This window comes from Lethenteron reissneri, chromosome 33 (genome assembly GCF_015708825.2).
Source record: "Lethenteron reissneri isolate LAM-NWPU_2019-01 chromosome 33, ASM1570882v1, whole genome shotgun sequence".
Taxonomy (NCBI): Eukaryota; Metazoa; Chordata; class Hyperoartia; order Petromyzontiformes; family Petromyzontidae; genus Lethenteron; species Lethenteron reissneri.
This window is the reverse complement of record NC_083811.1, coordinates 13291216-13312825: the sequence shown is the minus strand read 5'-3', so window position 1 is coordinate 13312825 and position 21610 is coordinate 13291216. Positions and strand designations below refer to the sequence as shown.

General features: G+C 43.9%; 1 protein-coding gene across 1 annotated transcript in view; it reads left to right on the top strand.

Moving 5' to 3' along the window:
• Positions 1-21610, top strand: part of TMTC2 (transmembrane O-mannosyltransferase targeting cadherins 2) — a 291797-nt gene that overhangs the window by 142542 nt on the left and 127645 nt on the right. The window contains exon 2 of the mRNA XM_061564667.1: positions 9368-9642. Within this exon, the coding sequence (XP_061420651.1) occupies positions 9368-9642 (275 nt within the window). The remainder of the gene's footprint in view (positions 1-9367; positions 9643-21610) is intronic.

The window sequence follows — 21610 nt, the reverse complement described above, 5'->3', positions numbered from 1 at the left end:
TGTGATGAACATCATATTGGCGAACCCATTGTCTCGTGTCAAGTGCCGACTTTAAATAGATAGTAGATGTGTGGCTACACTTCATATCTATTGTGACACTGGCTTATGTTGGGCACGTGACAATCATAATCCGTTCAATATGAAATCAACAACAAGTCTATCCTTAACAGTGAAAATCCATCCTGTGGATTCAGCACTCATTGGACTCCATTATTGGAATAAACAAAAAAATACAATGCAAGGTTGTGCCATGCAGTGTTGAGCATCACCATGAAAAAGTTTACTTCAGTTCAGGGTGGGAAAAAAAAATGCTGCACTCGGCTTGCCACTTGACAGTTTGATTGAACTACAGCACATCAGAATGTGCAGCTTGCTGAGAAAAGCCCTATGTTGCTGCTTTGACACCGTTGCTCCCTTGCTAATCCCACGCCCGTGGGTGCGTGTGAATTATAAGAGCCCTCTTTGGAGATGACGGTGGGTGCAGTTTCCGCCTTATTGTAGCAAATGTAGCACTGAAAGGTATCAACACTACCGAGATGCAGAGAAAACAGTGAGGCTGCATGGGTAGTGAGCAGGGGAAGTAACGTGGCACACGGTGCCGACCCCAAAAACTCTCTTTGCATCATGGTCTGTGACCCTAATTTATATTTGTTAAAGTTAATGAAATGATCGGTAAGCGGTGACATGGAGCAGAGAAACACGTTTTTAATGTGTACAAAACCTTATTTTCATCCATGCAAGGGCCAAAATCAACCCTTTTTCTTAGCAAGCAACTCATTTTACATACCAGCTTAATGCGGGCCGACCAGATGTGCTCAATATGCACGTGACATGCTGCTGTGACAGAAATTAAAAATGTGAGACGACATTCATCTGATGCTTATTGTATGCAAAATATCCCCATCAATCGTGGCTCTCAGGCGTCTGGTACTTCACTGTGTGGGGTTCTTATATGATTGCAGAGGAGTCTGCACTCAGATTGATCGACATGCATAGACACCCTGAAGACCAATCACGGTAAATGATACCCCTTTGAATTCTGACTTGAAAATAAGCTTCCAAAACGAAAGTCAATGCATTATTGAAATGCCTCAAGAACTAAGTATAATCATTAATGAAATACATTTCTCTAAATCCTCCCTCAAAAATGCCAAAGGGATTGCATTTGTAATATCCATCACACAGGTCTGTATTATTGCAATACCCCTGTCAAAAACATCGTAGTCGTAGTTCTAATGCTGACATGAATGTTGAACTGTACTTATCCGTGTTCGTGGTCAAAAATTCAGTCATGAAAACTCTCCATTAACATGGCAAGCATCGATCAGTTTCACTACAGGACAACCCCGCCTAGGATTAGAACTCACAACCTCACAGTTGGGATATTAACTCATGATTAGAAGGTTGTAGCTGGTTTCACAAAACACCTTACCTGATATTTTTCTGTAATCCTTCGTCTAGATCAGTATAAAGTGAGGGAAATATCCACTGCAGGTGTTCGATATAACCAGCCACTGCCAATCAATTGTGCTATATCATTAATTCCTTGGTTTTGGCAACATTCATCAATGCACACACAATACCCATCGCTGTCGCAAGTGTAAGTTCATTCAGTGGCGTACAATGCAAGAGCATCAGCACGAGCTAATGAATTAAATTGGCATTCATCAATTAGCGCATGATGCAAGTCAACCAATGCAGCGGTCGATAGAAGTCCATTCATTCACAGCAAAAGGATGACCTCCCGGTTACGGGTCACGCGAGTGCGTAAATGGTGAAAGTCAAAAAACGTGCGAGCGAACAGATGGATTTTCATGGGGCGTGTTACATGCAGTACGGTCATCAATCAGTCAGAAAACAAAATGAGAAAGGCCGTTCCTCGATGTAACACAAGTCAATGTTCTTGGAGCTCTCTACAATGCACGCATGGGTTCACGTGGACATGAGAGTAAATAGCGGTGTGGAAATGCAAAAGGGAAACCCAGGGGGCGATGGATCGGCGGCGAGGTCATCAACACCTCACGCATGAGAGGGTGCCCACCTGATGTCCCTTACTCAGCAAGGGACATCAATTACCCCCGTAACTTAACACTTCAGGAGCGACATTTCCTCAAGTGTAAACAGTGCCTCTGAATATCCCGTTTGTAGCAGTGCCAGCTTAAAAGTGACGCGCAAAGCGAATGTTTGTATGTTGAAAATCACAAATCTTAAGCTTCAGAAAGCCTGTATTAACCAGGTCCCCCTTCGAAAATGAACATTTATTTCCCAACGGGGTTTACCTGTGTCAAAAATAGACTCAACTCTCTGTATGCTTGTCATATTATTGGATGAATGTCTGTTGCCTAACGGATTGGCTGCCTTGTACATTGAGTAATGGGTTCCTCTTCACTGCAGTAAAAGCAGCATTAGCTGTATTAAAATAAATGTTTTATGCTTCACACAATACTCAAAGACACTCCAGTCAGAAGTCCTTCCAAGAGACGCATATCCAAGTCTTGCACACTCGCTGGTTACGAAACGTAATTGAATACATTCCTTTTTGGCTGCCTAATTTTTTTTATTGGACATCAATGAATGAATCTCGTTTTTGAACAAATATATTTGCTTGCATTGTGCGCCACGGGCCATATGGGAGTCCTTTGTACGCCGGCTAACATGATTAAGTGAGATTAGGTGGGGGAGTTTGGGGCGTGCGGGGGGGGGGGGTCGCTGCTGTGTTTAGCCAACTCGTCCGTTTAATCCCGACGTGAGATGCGTGCCACTGGGGGGGTGGCTGCACGCACGCTGACCCACCCCCCCGTCTCAGAAGCGACTTGCTCGCTCGCTCCACCCCCCCTCCTAACACTCGCCAAAACATCCCTTTGCCCTATGACCCTCCACCCAACCCACCCCTGCTCTGAAAGCAGCTGTAGCCGATCGTCCGCTGTTGCTTTGAGCCGCTTGCTCGCTTTCTGCTGTTGCGCTCCCGCGGGACGCGCCGCTCTTGAGAACACGTGGCGCGGGGTAGCTTCGCAGACGTCTGGAGAATCCCACCACCGACCCCCCCCAGGACTCTCGGGTCCGAGCCAAGAGTCGGATGGGTGTGTGTGTGTTGTGTGTGGGACAGGCAGGCGCACCGCGGGCAGATCAAACAAACGCGACGCAGTGGTCATCTCCGTTTGTGGTCACGAGTTGTTTGCTGGAAATGCAAGCAAACAATACTTTGGCAAGAGACAATTCCTTTTGTTGGCCAGTACTTGTACTGTAATTCAGTAATGTGAACTGAACGTGTTACAGCTCTTTTGGAAAGCCATGGGGGAGGGGGAGAGGTGGGGCATAGGGAATGTATTTTGCTGAAACTGCCCTCTATTGACACTCTGGGCACACGTCAGCCCACAATGTACCTGTTATATGCATGGTGGTCGCCCATTCTTGCACCTTCCACGCTCGAAACTGCAGAGCTTCCGAGAGCTGACCAGATTGGAGGCACTCCAGTTGATTTTATCATAGGCACGCACCGAAATTGAAATTTGTGGTCATCGATGGTTTTCTTCAACTGCTTAAAGAGCACACTATTTCACTGTTATCCTCTTCCCCGTGAAATGGTTCACATTTGACGATAGCACATATATATTTTTGAAGGTCTTAAACCAATCGGGGGAGTAGTGACACAGTGGTTAACACGCTGACCTGATATTGATTCTGGCGCATGGTCTAACATCGGTGAAATGGGAACCGGTCGTGGGTGACCGCTTGATCAACTGACCAGCAAGGTAAAGAATGGTAAAATAACTGGCATAGCAGTAAATTGACACGGGGGATTTAAACAGACCCTACTCAAACTTTTGAGCAGATTTTGTGTGTTTTGGAACACAACATGTGACTGCACAATTTCAAGGAATTTTCGCACGAATAAGCATTTTCAAGAATGTGGCTTTTGTTTTTTTTACGTCTTCACCAAAATGAAACGTGACTAATTTGGGAATACCAGCATTCATGCTACATGTCAGACACATGGTGCTGGATAGTATAAATTACTCAAAAAGGAAATCTCATTTATAATTAACTATGGCCTTCGAATACATTACAAAAAAATCCAATTACTTGGGCCTGGGTTCCTAATTGGTTAGAGTTATAATGTCATGATTCATAACTGTATTGGGATGAGAAACTTACAATTTTTTTAATTCACATTTTGGTTGTTTTTATTGTATATTCATAGTTCATGCAGAGTAAAGTGTTTCGTTCGTGGAGGGAATTATCTTCATAAAGGACTCGGATATTGAAATAGCCCTCGCTCAAAAGTGAATGGATAGGATTTTAACATTCATGGGAAATGTATTAAGTCATCATTGTTTTAGAAGGCAAAATTGCAATGGTAATTATGTTATGCATGCCCATTATGTAAAACTAGGTGGGATCTCGGTGGGAACCATCTAATTTTCAAAGGAAAGTGCGATAACTAGATGTACTCTATAAATAGGTTCAATGATGTTGCTTTCTGGGAAAAGTATTTCACATTCACCTACTGGTGGTAGTGTTGGTTTTCACAACTGTTTTTTGCAGATTGTTCTTGTCGTGAGTGTTTAATGCCACATTTAGAGAAAATGTGGCTTTTTAGATATTCCCTGCAGAAGTGACTCGCAGGTTTTTTTTAGGCAAGCTGACCACAGGGTTCTGTGTGTTCGCTTACGGTTACAACCAGATACATCTCGGGGGAAGCTGTGTGCATGTGCACAGGTATCATCCACCCCTTGGGGGAACAAGAGCATTTGGCACCGCTAATTAAAGTCCCTGCAGTTTGCAACAGAATTGCTAGGAAAGCCAGTAAGAGTCAAATGCTGTAATTTCATTGCAAAAAAGCATTGGAATTAATATTTATTGTACTTTTTACTGTTCATACTGAATAGTAGACCTACTTTTAAAGCCAGGTGAAAGCCAAATAACAAAATATTCTAGAGTAACCAAGTGTAAAATAGCATTTCACAGTCAGGAGACTGGGAAATGCGACAGAACGTTGCTTTTATTTGCTACTTAACATTAGTTACATGCTTAGCATGCGATGAATGTTAGGTAGCAAATATAAAGTCGTTAAGAAACTAGTGGATAAAAAAATACACAATTTAGTTGAAATTTATATTCATTTCAAAGTTAGAATTTACCCTTTTCATAACCACAATTGGTATTCATACTCTTTGGTTCTTTCGGTAAAGTCACGTAGGTAGAAAAATAATAGATCACGACGTTTCGATCGCAACAACAGACGGTCGCTTGTTGTTGCGATCGAAACATCGCGATCTATTATTTTCTTTACCTACGTGACTTTACCGAAAGAACCAAAGAGGATGGATTCCTGCAGTCACGAAAGCTTCAAATCAAGACACAATTGGTATTGATTATAAAAATGTTGTACTTGTTATCCATTCAAATTTACATCGCGCTCCAACATAGGGAGTCAAACTTACGTCCTTTGCGTGTTACGTGAGACTTACCTGGTGCCCTGCCCCATGGCTAAGGAGACATTGCTGAGGGGGACATGCCTTTACACTGGCAGTCATCAAGAAACGTCACGCTGCCCCCCCCCACCCCCTTTTTATAAACGCTGCCTGTGACTTAGTGGGATAAAGATGCTGCTATTGGTTCCTCATCATCAACATCGACCATGGTAAATCCACTGCTGGATTAAGATCTCCACAAGCCCACCATCGTTTCTCATGTAGCAGCCGTGCGCGAGTTGACCGCATCGCTTCATCTCCCCGAAGGTCGTCCCCTTGGACACGTTCCGTTTTTATCTGTTAAATCCTATTTGCGACTTGACCACAAGACTCACAATTTATCTTCTTGGTTCTTTCGGTAAAGTCACGTCACTTTACCGAAAGAACCAAGAAGATGAATCCCTGCAGTCACGAAAGCTTTAAATCGAAATTTACTCACAATTTAATCGTATGATTGCGTGGGCCTTCGGAGGAGCTGTTTGAGGTGCTGTTTGCGCTCTAAACTGCATCCCAAAATATAGATGTGCACAGACATGTCCCACTGTGTATCCTTATAAGACTGACTTGGACAAGTGCCCGTAAGAAAGGCGAGCATGGCACATGACAGATCGCAGTGGCTGGCTCCATGCCTCGCCACTCTTATCTGCCATGTACTGATATTGTCACACTGCACATGTTGCTAATTTTGGACTGAATTGACCTCGGGGAAACACAGATCAGGATAAGATAATAAAAATTGCTATCGGTGCATGGCTCGGAATTGAATGTAGGCTGCCAGGAATGTGATGGCATCACAGTGTTTTGTACAGTTTTCTAACCACTGTGCCACGGCTCCTAAAACCACTCGCTCATGTGATCTGCCAACAGTCTATGAAGGATACATTGGAAAAATGTACTCACACATACTGTATACACAAAGTATAAGATCTCCTGTGAAGCCGAATAGACCATGAAAGTGAGTGTTTTATCGAGCACCGACTAAGGCCGGCATGACACATGAGAGGGTAGTGTGGCTGACTACCACCCTTGTCTCCTCATTGCTATTGTTCAGTTGCTGAAGGTTGCGTTAAGCTAGGGATGACCCAGGATAGATTTACATATAACTTTCCACTGATATTCGTGACCGTTCATGGTAGTTACAACCAGGTCACCGAGATTGTAGTGCAGTACGCTCGCTACAGCATCATGCTCTGCACAAGACAAAGATCCCCCTTATAACCTTAATAGACTTTTGGGGCAATTGCTGTTCATCAGCACCGATGAAGGCTGGCACGGTACACAAGGACCACACCGAGCCGCCTTTGTCTACCCAGTGGCGATGTGTACACACGAGGTACTCATTTGAGGCTGAGTCAACCTAGGATAGGCCCAGTACCAATTGAGATATAATCGCCATTGGTGTTGGCCGTGAGCAGGGATTGAACTCTGGTCGCCGGGTTCGTAGCACAGCACACTAACCACTCTACTACCGCTCCCACCATGTTCTACACAAGCGCGCACACACACATCACATTCACGTACATATGTGGTAAACACTTTCACAAACACACACCCATAACAACGTGAAACCCAGCTGTCTATGTTAAACCCATGAGGGGCATTGACACTGGAACACTGTTCCTAATTTATAGAATGCAGTCCGCACTGTGGCGAATCCAAGTCTCTTTGAAATCGGCGTCGACTTGTATTGCACGCACGTTGGCCTCGCTTTGTTCGACACAAAAAACATTTCTTGATCGCCCGTGGCAGCGATTGCAGCGGATCACAGCTTAGAATTTAGTACAATTGCGCACTCGAGATTTGCCGCAAGTTAATTAAAAGATATCCCCTGTGATTAATGCCATGGTAATGAGGCTGCCGGTTTTATATTTTTTGTTGTTTTATGCTCGAAATTAAATAGTTTTAACTTTCTTTAGAACGTGCTGAGATGCTGAGGACACACGTGCATACTACCCTTGGCCACAATGCAAAGAAGGGTTCTGTGTACATCATCTCCATTTAATCTGCGATCGCGGTGCACCAGGCTGGAATTGGATTACTCCGTTTGGAAAATGGCTTTTGGTTTTTTGGCACACAATCCGTGCCGAGTTTCAAAGGCACCCTTGAGTTATGTACTAATATTGGCAAGGTAAGGGCATAAGAACGATGTTTGGCCCACACATATTTCTCTTGAGATCAGTGCTGGATATATACGTCTTTGCACTGGCAGCCCAAAGTGGGCTGTTGTGTTCTCCACTTCCAAGTACCACGTTCATTTTATTTCTAAGTGAAAATCTCTAGGATCTCAATTATTGGGGTTGTACAGTGTGTGTGTGTCTGTTTCTTTGTCAACGCTCATTTTCACACATTTTCATGCCCGCCATGATAACCTGACATTTTTTTAATAAACAGTATTTTTGAAAATATTATTTTATCCTGACATCAAAGCACTGAGACATATCAAGGCATTGTTGTCTTGATGTTGGTAATGAAATTTAACAATGTTGGTTTTGGGCATTCCTTGACAGAGAAATACACACATACAAAGGGATAAATGGCTGCTATGCAAGCTGGCTTGGGTAATTTTTCTCTCCCAATCATTATTGCCAGCTTGTCTTAGCTCAGATCTCTGTCGAGAGCATTTAAACCAAACACAGTAATCCTACATAATACAGATTTTTTTTTTGGGTTAGATCACGTAAATATAAATGTGTCATTAAACCCGCCATCACCCTACACAGCCAATTAGTAAGGTTTGTCACGTAAACAAAAAATGCCAATTCGTTACTAATACAGCACACCGGTGTGTTGGAGAGCAAATACACAACATTTACAATCTGAGTACGACGCTTCACCAGTAATTGGTCGCGAAAGCCTACGTGTTAAACAGTAATCCTAAATATATCTTACCTAGACGTAGGCAGCTTATGGTTACCCTCAGCTCTCATGAAACAAGCTACTCATGAAATATTGAATTAGAGAAATAAAACATTATTATTATTATTATTCATGCTCACGTTGTTGGAGTAATGCGTTGAACCCACCAACCCGATTTAATTCCTGGCCACGTTTCATGCAGCGGCGAGCGATTATTTGAATTAGTGGGCCCTTGGCACCCACCCACCCCTCCTTGTACCTTATCCATCAACCAGAGTGGTGAAGTATGGTTAAACAACAGCTTACTTTCGAATAGTAATTATTCACTCGCTTGCTCGCCGCGTTCTGGCTCGCTAGCACACAACGTGCTCTGTGATTGCTTACACAAGTCGGTCTTACCTGCAGCTTTGTTGTCCGAGTGTGATTTCAAGCAAACAGGTTACAACTATCATGTTGTTAAGGTGCACAAGTAGAAGTAGTGTTGTGTACTATATACATACGAATACAAATGGAAAGCCGACTCTCCTACCTCTGCAGGGGAATTGAAAAGGTTGCATTTAATTTTGGTGGTTCGCATTCACAAATTAGTGATGAAACGGTATGCCGTATGGTCGTCATATTGTGTGCAACGCTTCACCCTAAAATGTATCTCCTCTCCTCTTGGAAGATTCGTGTGATTTGGTTTCGTGTGTGCTTCCAATGTACAGTGTTCTGTTCAACTGAGCTCTTTAATATCGTTGGCTCTTTGGTATTTTTCAAACAAGACACAAACGTGCAAAAAGCTGACAGCCTCTGTGCTTTTACAAACAAATATCACCAGGATTCATGAGAAGTGCATTGTGGGTCCTCTTATCTTCGAGCACCCTCAAAATAATTCTGAGCATATATGATCAGTTGACAGCAGCAGTGATGCAGTGATCGAAAACTGTGGACCGGTTGATTTCTGCAATATTACAAATGTTTTACTTGTGTGCCATGCAACATCAAGTCATGAATGATGATGATGACGTTGATGATCCTCTCCTCTTGTTCGGCAGCCGAGCCATTACGTCCAACCAGGACCTGCGTCCTGACGTGCCGTGGACGCGGGTGTTCTACGACGACTTCTGGGGGACGCCGCTGTCGCACAGCGGCAGCCACAAGTCGTTCCGGCCGCTCTGCACGCTCTCGTTCCGCCTCAACTTTGCGCTGGGCGGCCTGGACCCCTGGGGCTACCACCTGGCGAATGTGCTGCTGCATGCGGCCTGCACGGCTGTCTACACACGTCTGACCTGCACGCTGCTGCCACCCTTGCCCTGGGGCATCCTTGCAGGCGAGCGGATACACGCCCGCACCATCTTGCACTCTGCTGCACACACGCCAGTGTCACTTTTTAAGCCAGACGGCTCGGTCAACCGAGCCACAGAACTGATGTGGCATCCCTGCGATCTTGTGTGTGCGCCGGATAATATGATTTGGATTTACATATCGTTAAACATGCCACTTAAGTGGGGCTGCTGTGGTGTAATGGTTATCACATTGGACTTGCAATTCGTAGGTCAAGGCAGTTCAAATAATGGGGAAAAAGTTTCTTAATCCCCCACCCCCGGCCCCCTTACCGATGTCCACCTAGCAGTAGACGTGAATGCACCACAATTAGTCGATTGGCAGCTCGCGTATGGTGGGGCGAAAGTGTGAGTACTCTCACCTTTCCCAAGACATGTGGCCAGTGTGGAAGAGTCCGCGAAAATACCCTCGGTAGGGGCTGTCTGGAGCTCCCCAGAGTAAAGGCCCCTCTAGCAGTGGCATGAGGAGGTCATCGCAAGGCTGCACATGTACCTAAATATGACTGCAGCTCGCCAAGGGATTGGCGAGGATTCTGCACATCTCTGGAAGTTGCTTGGAGTTCGTTTTCTGTTGGAGGCCCTGACCTCGTGGTGTAAACTCCAGATTCTCAAGGCAGAGGCCACCTTTTTTCAACTGGACAGCCACTGTAGACTTTTCACAATGTAGTGCAGCGTTTCCTCGTTTTCCGTGAGGGATACGTTCTGGAGATGCTCGTGAATAGCACATTTTGCGGATAATCATTTAGGCCTACGAATGAATTACCTTAAATAAATACATAAATAAGCTATTAAATGCGTATAAATTATATTAACACACCAGGAAATTGGTCATAATAAACATAAAGTAAATGAAATAATAGTTTATAAATGAACGTATCTTAAATTATGATGATGCTGTGCAGATGAAGGATTCTGTAACGATGATGTTGGCAACGATGATAATGACGACAATGATGGTGATGATCGTTGTGATGTCATTACTATCTCATCAATTTATCTCATCACTTTGTCGCCCATCTTTTTACCTCTCATCACTTTCTTTCTCTCTCGATGCAGTCGTGTAGAGTTCCAGATGCGATTCGCAGATGGCCAAAATCGCGAACGGCAAGTTCGTGAAAAATGAGAGAATACTGTACTCCTTTTATCGACCCCAGATGGACGATGGGTCAACTTGACTCGCAACTGGGGCTTTAATCTCCAGCCTTCTGATTGCGAGTCAAGGGCTTTGCCCCAGAGTCCCTGACTCTTTGAGAGGTCTGTGTATAATAATTAGCCGGCGTATATCAATTGCAACCTGCATAAATTATTGATCTGGATTTAATGAAAATGCCCAAGACTCAATGAATCAAGTGAAGGCAACCTATCTGTACTTCCCAGAGGAGTGGGAAACATATGCCATGCTTTGTGTCAGGCTGTCTCTGGGTTCAAGGTGACCGGCAAAGCTGTTTGTGAGTTTAAACCAGTTATTCCATGTCTCATTCCATCCAGTTGTATGCATATAGGAGTGTTGCAAATATACTTGAAGGTAATGGCCACTGCATTGCCATTGCTTCTTTAAGAAGAAAAAAACCTGGATAGAGGCTCATGGGATCTGAATGCGCTGCAATGTCAGCGAGAACTGAAAAAATCCCAACCAAGACTTAAAAATGTGTTTCATTAATTGAATTTGCCATCATGGATTGTTGCATCAGATTACATTATAGCAGTTCAGTCCAAGTTGCCTCAGCTCAAGTGAGCGGTGTGCCAGTGCTCACTGATGGTCCTGAAATTGTGATACCGATATAGCATATTCCTGCAGCATGACTATACATAGCGGACATTCAACATTTTACCACAGTAAAGGTGTGATGGGCTGTAAGTATGTATATTAAACTGAATTCGCACTGCACGTAGCCAACCGTGCTAGCTGGAGTCTGAGCGAGGCTCCAGTCTGAGTCAGACTCCAGCTGGGATTTCTAACTCATCATCTTCTAATTGGGAGCTCTGCAAAATTTCCAGCTGACGCAGTAAATGTAGAACGTTCAACCAACGTTGGACCAATGTTGGTACGGTACAATAGTTGCAAGCAAATGCCAATGTTGTCGCAACGTTGCACGTTGACTGGGTAGCGAGCCACAGCATCATCCGGATGGAAAAAATAAAATAAAAAATAGACGTTGATGCGATGATGAGATTGATGCTCTGCTATGAAAATTATTGTTCATGCGTGAACATTCATCACTTGATTGGCATATTTAATTGGGACATTAGCTTGCAATGTTTATTCACGCAGTTGCATTCAAGTTTTTATTCAGAAAGTAATGCTGTTGAGTGCATTACATATTCTATTTGCTTTGCGAGTTGTATTTTGCAGTAACTTAATTAAAACTTAACCCCACTTCGACTAAATCACTTGTGAGGCTGTCTTAAAAGTTCTGTACAGATTTAGATACGATTAATTTTCTGGTTTTTTAAACAGATTGTATTATACACGTTCAAAATTAACGTCACTCCACATTGATATCAAACTCTCAAAAGCAGAATGATAACTTACAGCCTTTGGCAATGCACTGGTGGATGAAAACTTTCCCATACCATATCGGTCGTGCTGTTTATTTGACTATACTTCACCACCCTGGGCAGTGCAAGACAGTTAAGAGGGGAAGCCTAGGATTGATTCAGGTAACATTCATCACTGATATTATAACCTTGGCTGGGAATCGACGGCTGGGTTTGCAGTGCAGCGCGCTAACCACTGAGCCACCACTCTTCCACTAATGTTTGATTGTGGTCTTTTACAGCTTTGTGAGATGCAGTTTTGCATGAACAACGTGATATAAAATGTAATTATTATTATAAGTAATGCTCCATATTTAAAATGTGTGGAATGTCACTGGGTCGCATTTTTATTGAGGAGGCTCCTGCATTGGAATGGCTGGACTATTAAATTGCATACTATTTACCTTGTAACGTAGCATTACATTACACATGAAAGGTAAATAACCTACATGCTGAGATTGCTTTAGGGCATGAGTGTGCTTTAGCCAGCGGTGAGAATCGCACGTTCACAGAGAGGACTCAGTGTCTCATGAGGTGGCCCGACTGGTGGCCACTGGTGACTTCCTCCAATCGGTGAGGCCACAGCGGGCGCACGTTAACTGGCCCACGAGGGCTGATACGTGGGTACGTTCAGCCTAAGCGTGACAGAATCGGCAGAACGTATTGGGCAATTCTACAACCAAATAGAAGTGGCAATCGCTGATTTGGGGGGGGGGGGGGGAAATACACGTAAATGAGATGGTTGAGGTTATTGCATTTGACTCAATGTTCAACAATGCATGAATATACTTGTGTTTAAGTTACTTTCATGTGGGATTAGCTAAAAACATAACCGTGAAGCTGAAATGCAGAAAGATGCAATTTTATATTAAAATGAAGAATGACAACGTATCAACATTGAGACCACCCAATGTGGCAGTGTCGTCTGTGTTTGCACATCGACAACACAGCCTTAAGCAGACTTTTAGGGCACGTGCTGTTAGTGAGCAGTACCTATGAAGGCCGGCACAGCACACGGGGGGGGGGGGGGGGGGTGGCCAGTACCATGCCCGGCCGCCTTTGTCTCGCCAGTGCTGATGTATTTGCACACTGCACCAGGTACTCATTTGAGCCTGAGTTGACCTAGGGGAGGACCAAGACTGGTTCAGATTATTGTCACTGGTTTTGTCTGTGAGCAGGCATCGAACTCAGGTTGTCGGGTTTGTAGCGCAGTGTCATAACCACCGCACTACCGCTCCCCCTTGCACATAGAATACACGCACACACGTGCTTGTGTTCATGCCTGAACTCTATGCACTCACATTCTGATACAATAAATGCTGCTGCTGATGGTGCTGTTTTGTGACATGAGAATTGCATCCACTCAATGGGCCTTCTGATTCTAAAGCACACGCACACACTCACATACGTACGTACGTGCGCATGCCCCACACATCGATTAGAGGCTAGTCACACGTCAGGGTAATATTGTTGTGCCTGATGCTGGAGTGATTTGTCCAAGAATTATGCAGAGGTTGACTTCATGATGACATTGTCATTGCAGCAGTGAAGAAATAGTGTGACTCGCTGCACGCTGCTGTGCTTCGAGACGGTATTGTTAATGATGTTCCAACTATGAAAGCAGTTCTTTTTATTGCCTTTCATTTTGAGAATAAGGTTTCTTTTTTGCTCATGGATATTTATGAGTGAAAGTACGAAAGCAAATAATAATAAGAAAAACTATGCGATGATGACACACAATTGTATGGACCCACCTCATTAGGTTAAATTTACAGTGATTGCTTTATAATAGCACATGTAAACATTGCATTTATATATGTCATCGGTAAAATGTGTGTGTAATTGTGAACGTGTTGTAGGGAGCAGTAGTGTTGTGATTAGCGCATTGCGCTACGAACCTGGTGGTCCAAATTCGATTCCCACTCATAAACAATAACAGTGGTGATTATTTGAACCAGTCATGGCCCTCCCCTAGGTCGACTTAGCCTTCAATGAGAACCTAGTGTGGGGTGTGCCATCAGCAGTGGGGAGAGAAAAGTGGCCGGGTGTGATGCTGACCACCCACCCCCTCTTGCAGTGTACCAGCTTTCATAGGCGCTAGCTAACAGCACTTGCCCCAACATTACGTAGGCTATATGGTGGATCTGTGTATTTGTTTGTCTTTCGTGTTATAGGGAGCGGTGGATTAGTCATTGGCACACTCTCCTACAATTCTAGCATCCTGATTTTGATTCCTGGCCATGTGCATAACTGACACGTTCAATCTGAACATGTCTTAGGGCTCTCCTGTGTTAATTCCACCATAAAAAAAGTTCCTACTGCAGAGAGTGAATCTCAAAATAAGAAAAACAAAGAAGGCCAGGCATGGCGATTGTTCCACCACCCCTTTGTATGCTGCTACGCCAACCTAAATAGTTGCTCACTAACAACACTCGTCCCCCCAGTCTACAAGCTAAAGAGGAGATATCTGTTATGTGTGTGCGTGTGTGTGGATGAGCCAGTCACTGCACTGAATTACAGTCCCAGCAATCTGGGTTTGATGCTTTCATAGGCACCCCAATGGGGGATGCTGTGTGAACTTGGTTTGAACTTATCCTGTATCATCTAACTTTAAAAATATGTTACTGGATTCGGTGGTGAGCACTGAGGAGATGCAAGCATTGTGTCGACTCCACCACTGCCTTACATTCCGTGCAATATTTAATGGTTGCTCGCTAACATATCTTTTCCAAAACAACTCAACTCAACCAGGCAGCAAACAAAAAAAACATCCTTGGCCAAAAGTGCACTTGTGTGAGACTTTTTTTTTAAATGAGGTCAGAATTTTTTAGCATGAATCACCTAAGCACTTGCATCACCCCCGAACGCACAGCTCAGTCATCAATAGTGGCGAGATCCCAGTGCGAGGCACACGGCCCGTGTTAGTGAGGGTTAGCCGGCGGTGGCAGCGACGGCGGCTTGCCAACACACGCAACCAGGTGCCATTGCATTACAGCATTCGCAGCTTCACTGAGGATAACTTAATCTCAAAAATATATTTTTTACAATGAAAATGTTCGATTTTTCTACGTACTGTATAATTAATGCTTGCTTCACCAAAAAGTGCTCATGCTTTTCTTCTCACTAAAAGTGACCATACTTGGCCACAGCCTATAATGTTTTAGTTTTTTTTTAACTATAATTCTTGCCCAGTTGAGAGTGTCACATTAAAAGACTTTGCAATGCATCAACATTATGGCTTAAGCCTGCACAGGGGACAGGGGGCTATGGGGGAGTGAGGGAGCCCGGGTACAAGGGCAGACCGGGACAAGGGTAGGGTGGCGGGGCGGAATGGGCTGGAGGGTTGGTTGGCAGTGGGCGGGCAAGGGAGTTTGTCTACCGTCACTTATGATGAATGAGGCAGGGTTCAGGGTTTTGAAATTATGATTTGTACTTCTGTGCAAACATGCAAAACGTTCCCATTACTTGCTCTCCAAAGCTGATCCTGTAAAAATAAACAGACCTATAATGGTATGCATAATGTGCTCTTGGTACACATGTGTTTAGAGTTGTTTGTGTGTGTGTTCATGCACCCTGCACAGTCACACGCATGTGTACGCGTACAATGTTTGGAATACGCCTATTGGTAACGGTGGTGTGGTTTTTAGTCCATCGCATTACTGTTCCATAAATCTGGGGTTCATGCTTAACCATCATTGACTGCGCTCGTAGTAAATGGCCTTGGCCTAACATGAATAATATGTATGATAGGTCAACTTTAGTTCTGTGGAGACAAATCTGGCTTGCCATGGTGTTGATATCACCACTGCCTTCTGTGCCATATGCCCCTAAATAGGTGCTTGCAAACAGCACTTGTCCTCATAATATAGAGGACAAAGCAGGGCATCTTCGTCTTTTGTATACACTTAGCTTGTATAAAAAGGCATTGTATTCCAATGCTCAAATGAGTGCTGTGTAATACAGAGCCTTCACTGTAAGTTCCACATTCATGTAGAAGGGACCAGTTTCAAACCGGTATTCATTCTATCGACCCGAGAGGGATAATGGGCTGAGTCGACCCCTGAGTTCGATTTGAAGTTGTAGCCATCTGACTGTGAGCTGAGGGCCCTGCCACGTTTCCACCAAGCCAGATTTAACCCAGTACAATAAACAAACGAGCAAGCGAAGAGTTGTGCTTTTGCCATCTTCCAAATATTTTCTGCGTTCCTAAATTTGGTGAGCTCTGCCCAACGCTCTCATATTTCGTATTTATTATGTATTTATCTAAATAGTCCCAATTAGTCTCAAAACTTTTCCATAAGGGGTCAGTGTTTGGAGATTTGGTCAGTTTCATAATGGGTGTTTAAAATTTTGGAGGAAATCCAAGAACGAAACATAAAAAACACATACTGTATATGAGGATATGATGCTAAAATCTGCGCAAACATTTCAGGAGCCTGTTATCCGCACTGCCATCGCCTGGCAACTTTTCAGGCCAGCAGAGAAGGATGAAATGTTCAAGCGTGATGAAATCTGCTCGATCCTCCAACTCTGCATTGAAATTGCTGAACCACATGCACAATGTGCTTCATGGCGCATGACATGTCGCATGTGACACGCGAACGTGCATGTCGCGACGTGCGGCGCGAGGGCTTGAGCTGGCGTAGCCAACGTGGAACGCAAGCGGCCACTGCGTGACCCACAGACCACCCGGCGAAATCCAAGAAGCTTCACTGCCTTGAGGCGTGCATGTGGTTGGGCTTCGGGAACCGGCAACGGTTGGCAGCTTCCCCGATGAACTTGGACCCATCTTTACGTCAAGTTTTGCATTTTTTGCCTGGGGGCCACTTATCGCGTTTGATAAGACAACAACCATTTGCGTTGGCCATGAGGGGCCCTTGGGCATCCTTGCCAGATGCCCTGCCGTTCACAAGCTTGCCCCGGGACCATGTGCTGCACAGTCCACGGGGCGGTAATCTGGTTTTTATCATTTTGAGTCGCAGAGGTTGTTACTAAAATATTTTGCCTATTGTGCTACTGGAGTTAGCGTCAGAGGGTGTTTCGGTTTCCATGACTGACCCCCCCCCGACCCGACCCCCACCTCCCTGCTGAGAGCAGAGGAACACAATTTTTGAATGATTCGGCCTTGGACCTCTCTTTGTGGCTCATTCAGAGGAACGCGCCTTGCCTCACGGATAATGAAGTGACTTCTGTAGAAGTAATACAATAAGCGAATGGCGATCGTTATTATCAGTCTCGCCATGCAGCACAGCTAACAATGTATTCCCGCACAGTGGTAGGGCATGACCAAGTGGTGCAACTTGCCGAGGTGAAGGGGGGCGAAGCCAACCCCTGGCCAGGATGTGAACTCCAAAATGTATGAATTAGAGCCCGATGTTCTATGAACTGAACTATATCCAGGCTATAAACATACATAAATGTTTTAATATCACGGTACACATCAATTACTAGAAAGGCAACTATTTTACTTTGAGATCACATATCGCACATGAGTACAAATACCTTAAATGCAGTCATCATGGCTTGGACCACGGGACTCGGTGCTGGAAACGTGTGGCCAATCGGATGCTGGAGTTGGTTATCACTTGGGATTGGTAGACAAATGGAATTTGCCGGAACAGAATGGTCACCGATGAATCAATGACACGTGGCTACTTATACGGGTTTTGATCCATTCAACACTCATAAGCCCTGTGTGATCACATCTGTATGTCATGTACTGAAAAAAAAAGTGACATACAGTCCTTTAGCAATCCACTGCTGAATTAAAGGTATAGCTATGCCGTGCCAGTCGTGGAGGTTGTTTGACCATACTTCCCCACGCTGGCTTTCGAATGGGGGCCAGAGGACCGGTTCAGGTATCACTTTATGTAAGCCATGGCCACAAATCAGGCTCAGGTCACTAGGTTCATAGCGCAGTGCATTAATCATGGTGCCGCTGCTCTGCCATCTGTATCTTACTGCGAGTTATATGTTTTCATTGGTTGCCTATTGATGTTGCACCCTTGTGGGCAATGCACGCACATGAATGACAAACACTTTGTAATTTATATTATTTGGGTCTTTCGGTAAAGTCAAACAAAATAACAAAAAATAACAAAAAAACTACGACGTTTCGATCGCAACGTCGTAGTGTTTTTTCATTTTTTGTTATTTACTTTGAACCTATCTCGGTGACTTTACCGAAAGACCCAAAGAATATGAATTTCTGCAGTCACGAAAGCTTTAAGTCAAGATTTTGTAATTAATTTATGCATAAACATCGCCCGCGATTTAGTAACAGTTTTTCACCAGATTTTCTGCTGCTGATCACGATATCCCCCAGCTCAGGCCCTATATTACAATATGATAACATACATCCCAGGTGCTTGAGTTCTGATGGTAGGAGGCGGAAGACTATATATAATTGTTTACGTGACTGCATAATGACATACACTGCTCAGGGGATAAATGGCCATGAGGTTGAGTTGTGGTTGGACAATTTAAAGCACTTACTGCTAAATGGCATCCCGCTCAGTCGGTTAAGGTCATTGAAGGACACACATGATGAATGCCTGACATTAAAATGACAAATTGGAGTTCCTACATGCGTGGTAGTACACAGCTTACAATTCACAATTCATTTTGAACGTACCAACGTGGAACAAAGTTTATCACTCTTGGGTGCCCAGACTGTATATTTTGCCCAGAAATGTTATTACTCCAGATCTCTCACTAATACATAATCAAACTTTTAGTGAAAATCAGTGCTCAAAATGCGAGGATTAATCATAGCAGCCCTCCCAAGTAGCCTCTTGCCTGCAATAACTAAACAAAGCATTCTTCAAGTCCATCACCAAACGGTCATTGGAAGCTGCTCTTAGTCAGAAATCCGTGAACTTCAAATGCACTTCAGACCTCAGTGACAAATAAGCTGAAGCTCAAAGTGCCTGCATGCCCCAGAGGCAAAAACCTGAACAAAGCAAGTGACCTGGAGATTCATTTACATTTAAACAAGGGCCCATGATAAATGTAGTATTTAAAACCAAGAGCTATAAATAGTGGCTTTGCATAACATTGAAAGTTTGTGAAGATTGTGGAATTGGAGTGCTTTGCATGAAATGTCCCCAATCTTGAAAATCAAAGCCATTTGCTGATGACTTAATGTCTTGTAATCGGAGAAAATAAAGCAGAGCACTGGACAGGCGCTATTCATCTCTGCTATTATATTGTGTTGTACATAATTAACATTGTGAATTTACCATCATTTATTAAAGACATAACAGACAGACGGGCAGGCAAGCAGCCAGACAGACGGACAGATGGCTCATTGGTTAAACAAATACACAACGCACTCTGTTGATTATCTTTTATTTTGACGTCCAAGAGCAGACAATGTAAACGAGGAGCACGCTGATACAAACCCTCGCACAATTCCATCGATCCCACCATGCGATTTAAAACATTTTGACCGTTATTTTAATGAAGCCTCGGTCTAACGAATATGCAGCGTTTAGCATAATGTATGTTGAGGTGCGTGCCATGACGTAAAAACACACACAAATCTCCAATTCTCAAAACAAATGTAAATTTTGTTTTGAGGGCATACATTATTTAATCTATTTTTATTCACCGCCTTTTAAAAATGGGCTCTCGATAATGATATATATATCCAGGAAAGCCCGAGTGAGTTTCAATACCCTTTTTCTTTGAGAATGTGAGAATGATCCTGCTTGTGAGATTTTTATCATTGCACTCGTAGAAAACCAACACTGAGAGGGGAATGACACTCAAATGCAGCAAACGGGCCAGGGACCTATTTGCCTTGCAATCTGGGACAGACGGCGCGTCACAAACACGATAGCTCAACGCTTCATGATCCAGTAACCCCAGTGACAAATCTCTGACGTTATTGGTACATGCCGCCCCCCCCCCCCCCAACTGGCCATTTATCATTTGAGCAGTGAGTATAAAGAAGCAGCAGATGTATTTTTTGTTCGTTGTATATCTGGTCTTATAATAGTTAACGGCAGCATTGGAAAGAGCGTCTTGGAATATTTAGAGTGTATGGCAACGAATAACACGCGTTCGAGAGGACCCCTTGCAAGGGGATGGAGCAGTGAAATTTGCTGAGGCAGAGAGACAATTTGCGAAGATCTATTGCCCTCGACAGACGACGAAGTATGTGTCACGAAACGGCACAAATAATATTTTGGTGTGCCTCCCAGGAAATTGATTTATTTCATCGCGTGATCACAATAAATGGCGGCGCTTGGGGATGCCTTCATCCAGCAATGGATTGATCATGGCCAATGATTACAATGGCACCTGAATCGGTATTGGGTGTTTTATGATACTGAGCCTTTCGAGAAACTCGAGCAAGGCTTGTCTGAGCGTAGGAAATGTGAACAAATAAACATCGTATAGATTGCTATTGCTACAAGTTATATATATATAAATAGCGTTGTCACATGGGCCAACTCAGGACATTTAACCTGCTACTTACAGAATTCCTAATGGGCTGCCGTTCTTTGACTAGAGTTTGCGACAGGAATTAATCGATGCTTACACATGGCTCTTAAAAACGCTGGTCATGAAGATAATTTTCGAATGTGCCTTTATTATTGTTTTGGTGACTACGTTACAGTACACACAAGCATCACAGGCAACGTTCGATCACAAGAGCAGTATTATATAAGGCTACAATTTATGCAATGGTGTAAACTTAGTTTGCACTATTTGCTAGATACATGTACAAATTGCCACTATTTTCTAGCAAAATTTTTTGCCTAAAATGGTAAAAAAATCAATTTCCACCAACACATGAATCAAGGGCGTTGTAATCTTGACTACAAGATTATTAAAACAGTTCATATAGATAATTTAAAGAGGAGGATATTTCTTCACATATTTTATTTTGCATGATTGTATTTTCTGGTGCAAACAAACTTTTACCAGCGCTGTTTGGGGGCCACACTTTTAATAGCAGGTCTTGTAGTTAAAGAGCCACTCGGGACACGGACACTCACTGATGTATTTATCTCACTGCATGAAAAACTTAAACCACGAAATGGATCACGTGGGGTTAGCGTCCGACACCTGTGCAGGGCTGTATCCACCTTAGATGAAAATGACCCTCGCCACAAACAGCTCCTGAGATTTGCAAGTTATCAGGGCTCGACGCAGAAAAGGGGGACTGAGGCACGCGCAATTAGACACAAGCACTCCACATACCCTAAGCTTCAGGCCAAAGCCGTTTAGGATCCAGCTGCCGTGGTGGCTAGGTGACTTAGGGAGCTCATGCATGTGTCTGGGTATAATGCCAACATTTGTTGATCTCCCGGGTAGAAGGAAGAGGTTGCCTCAGAGAGAGTGAAAAACACGATTGATGTGAAGGTTCAGCGCGATTGATAGCCTCAATGCAGAAGCTTCAACGTA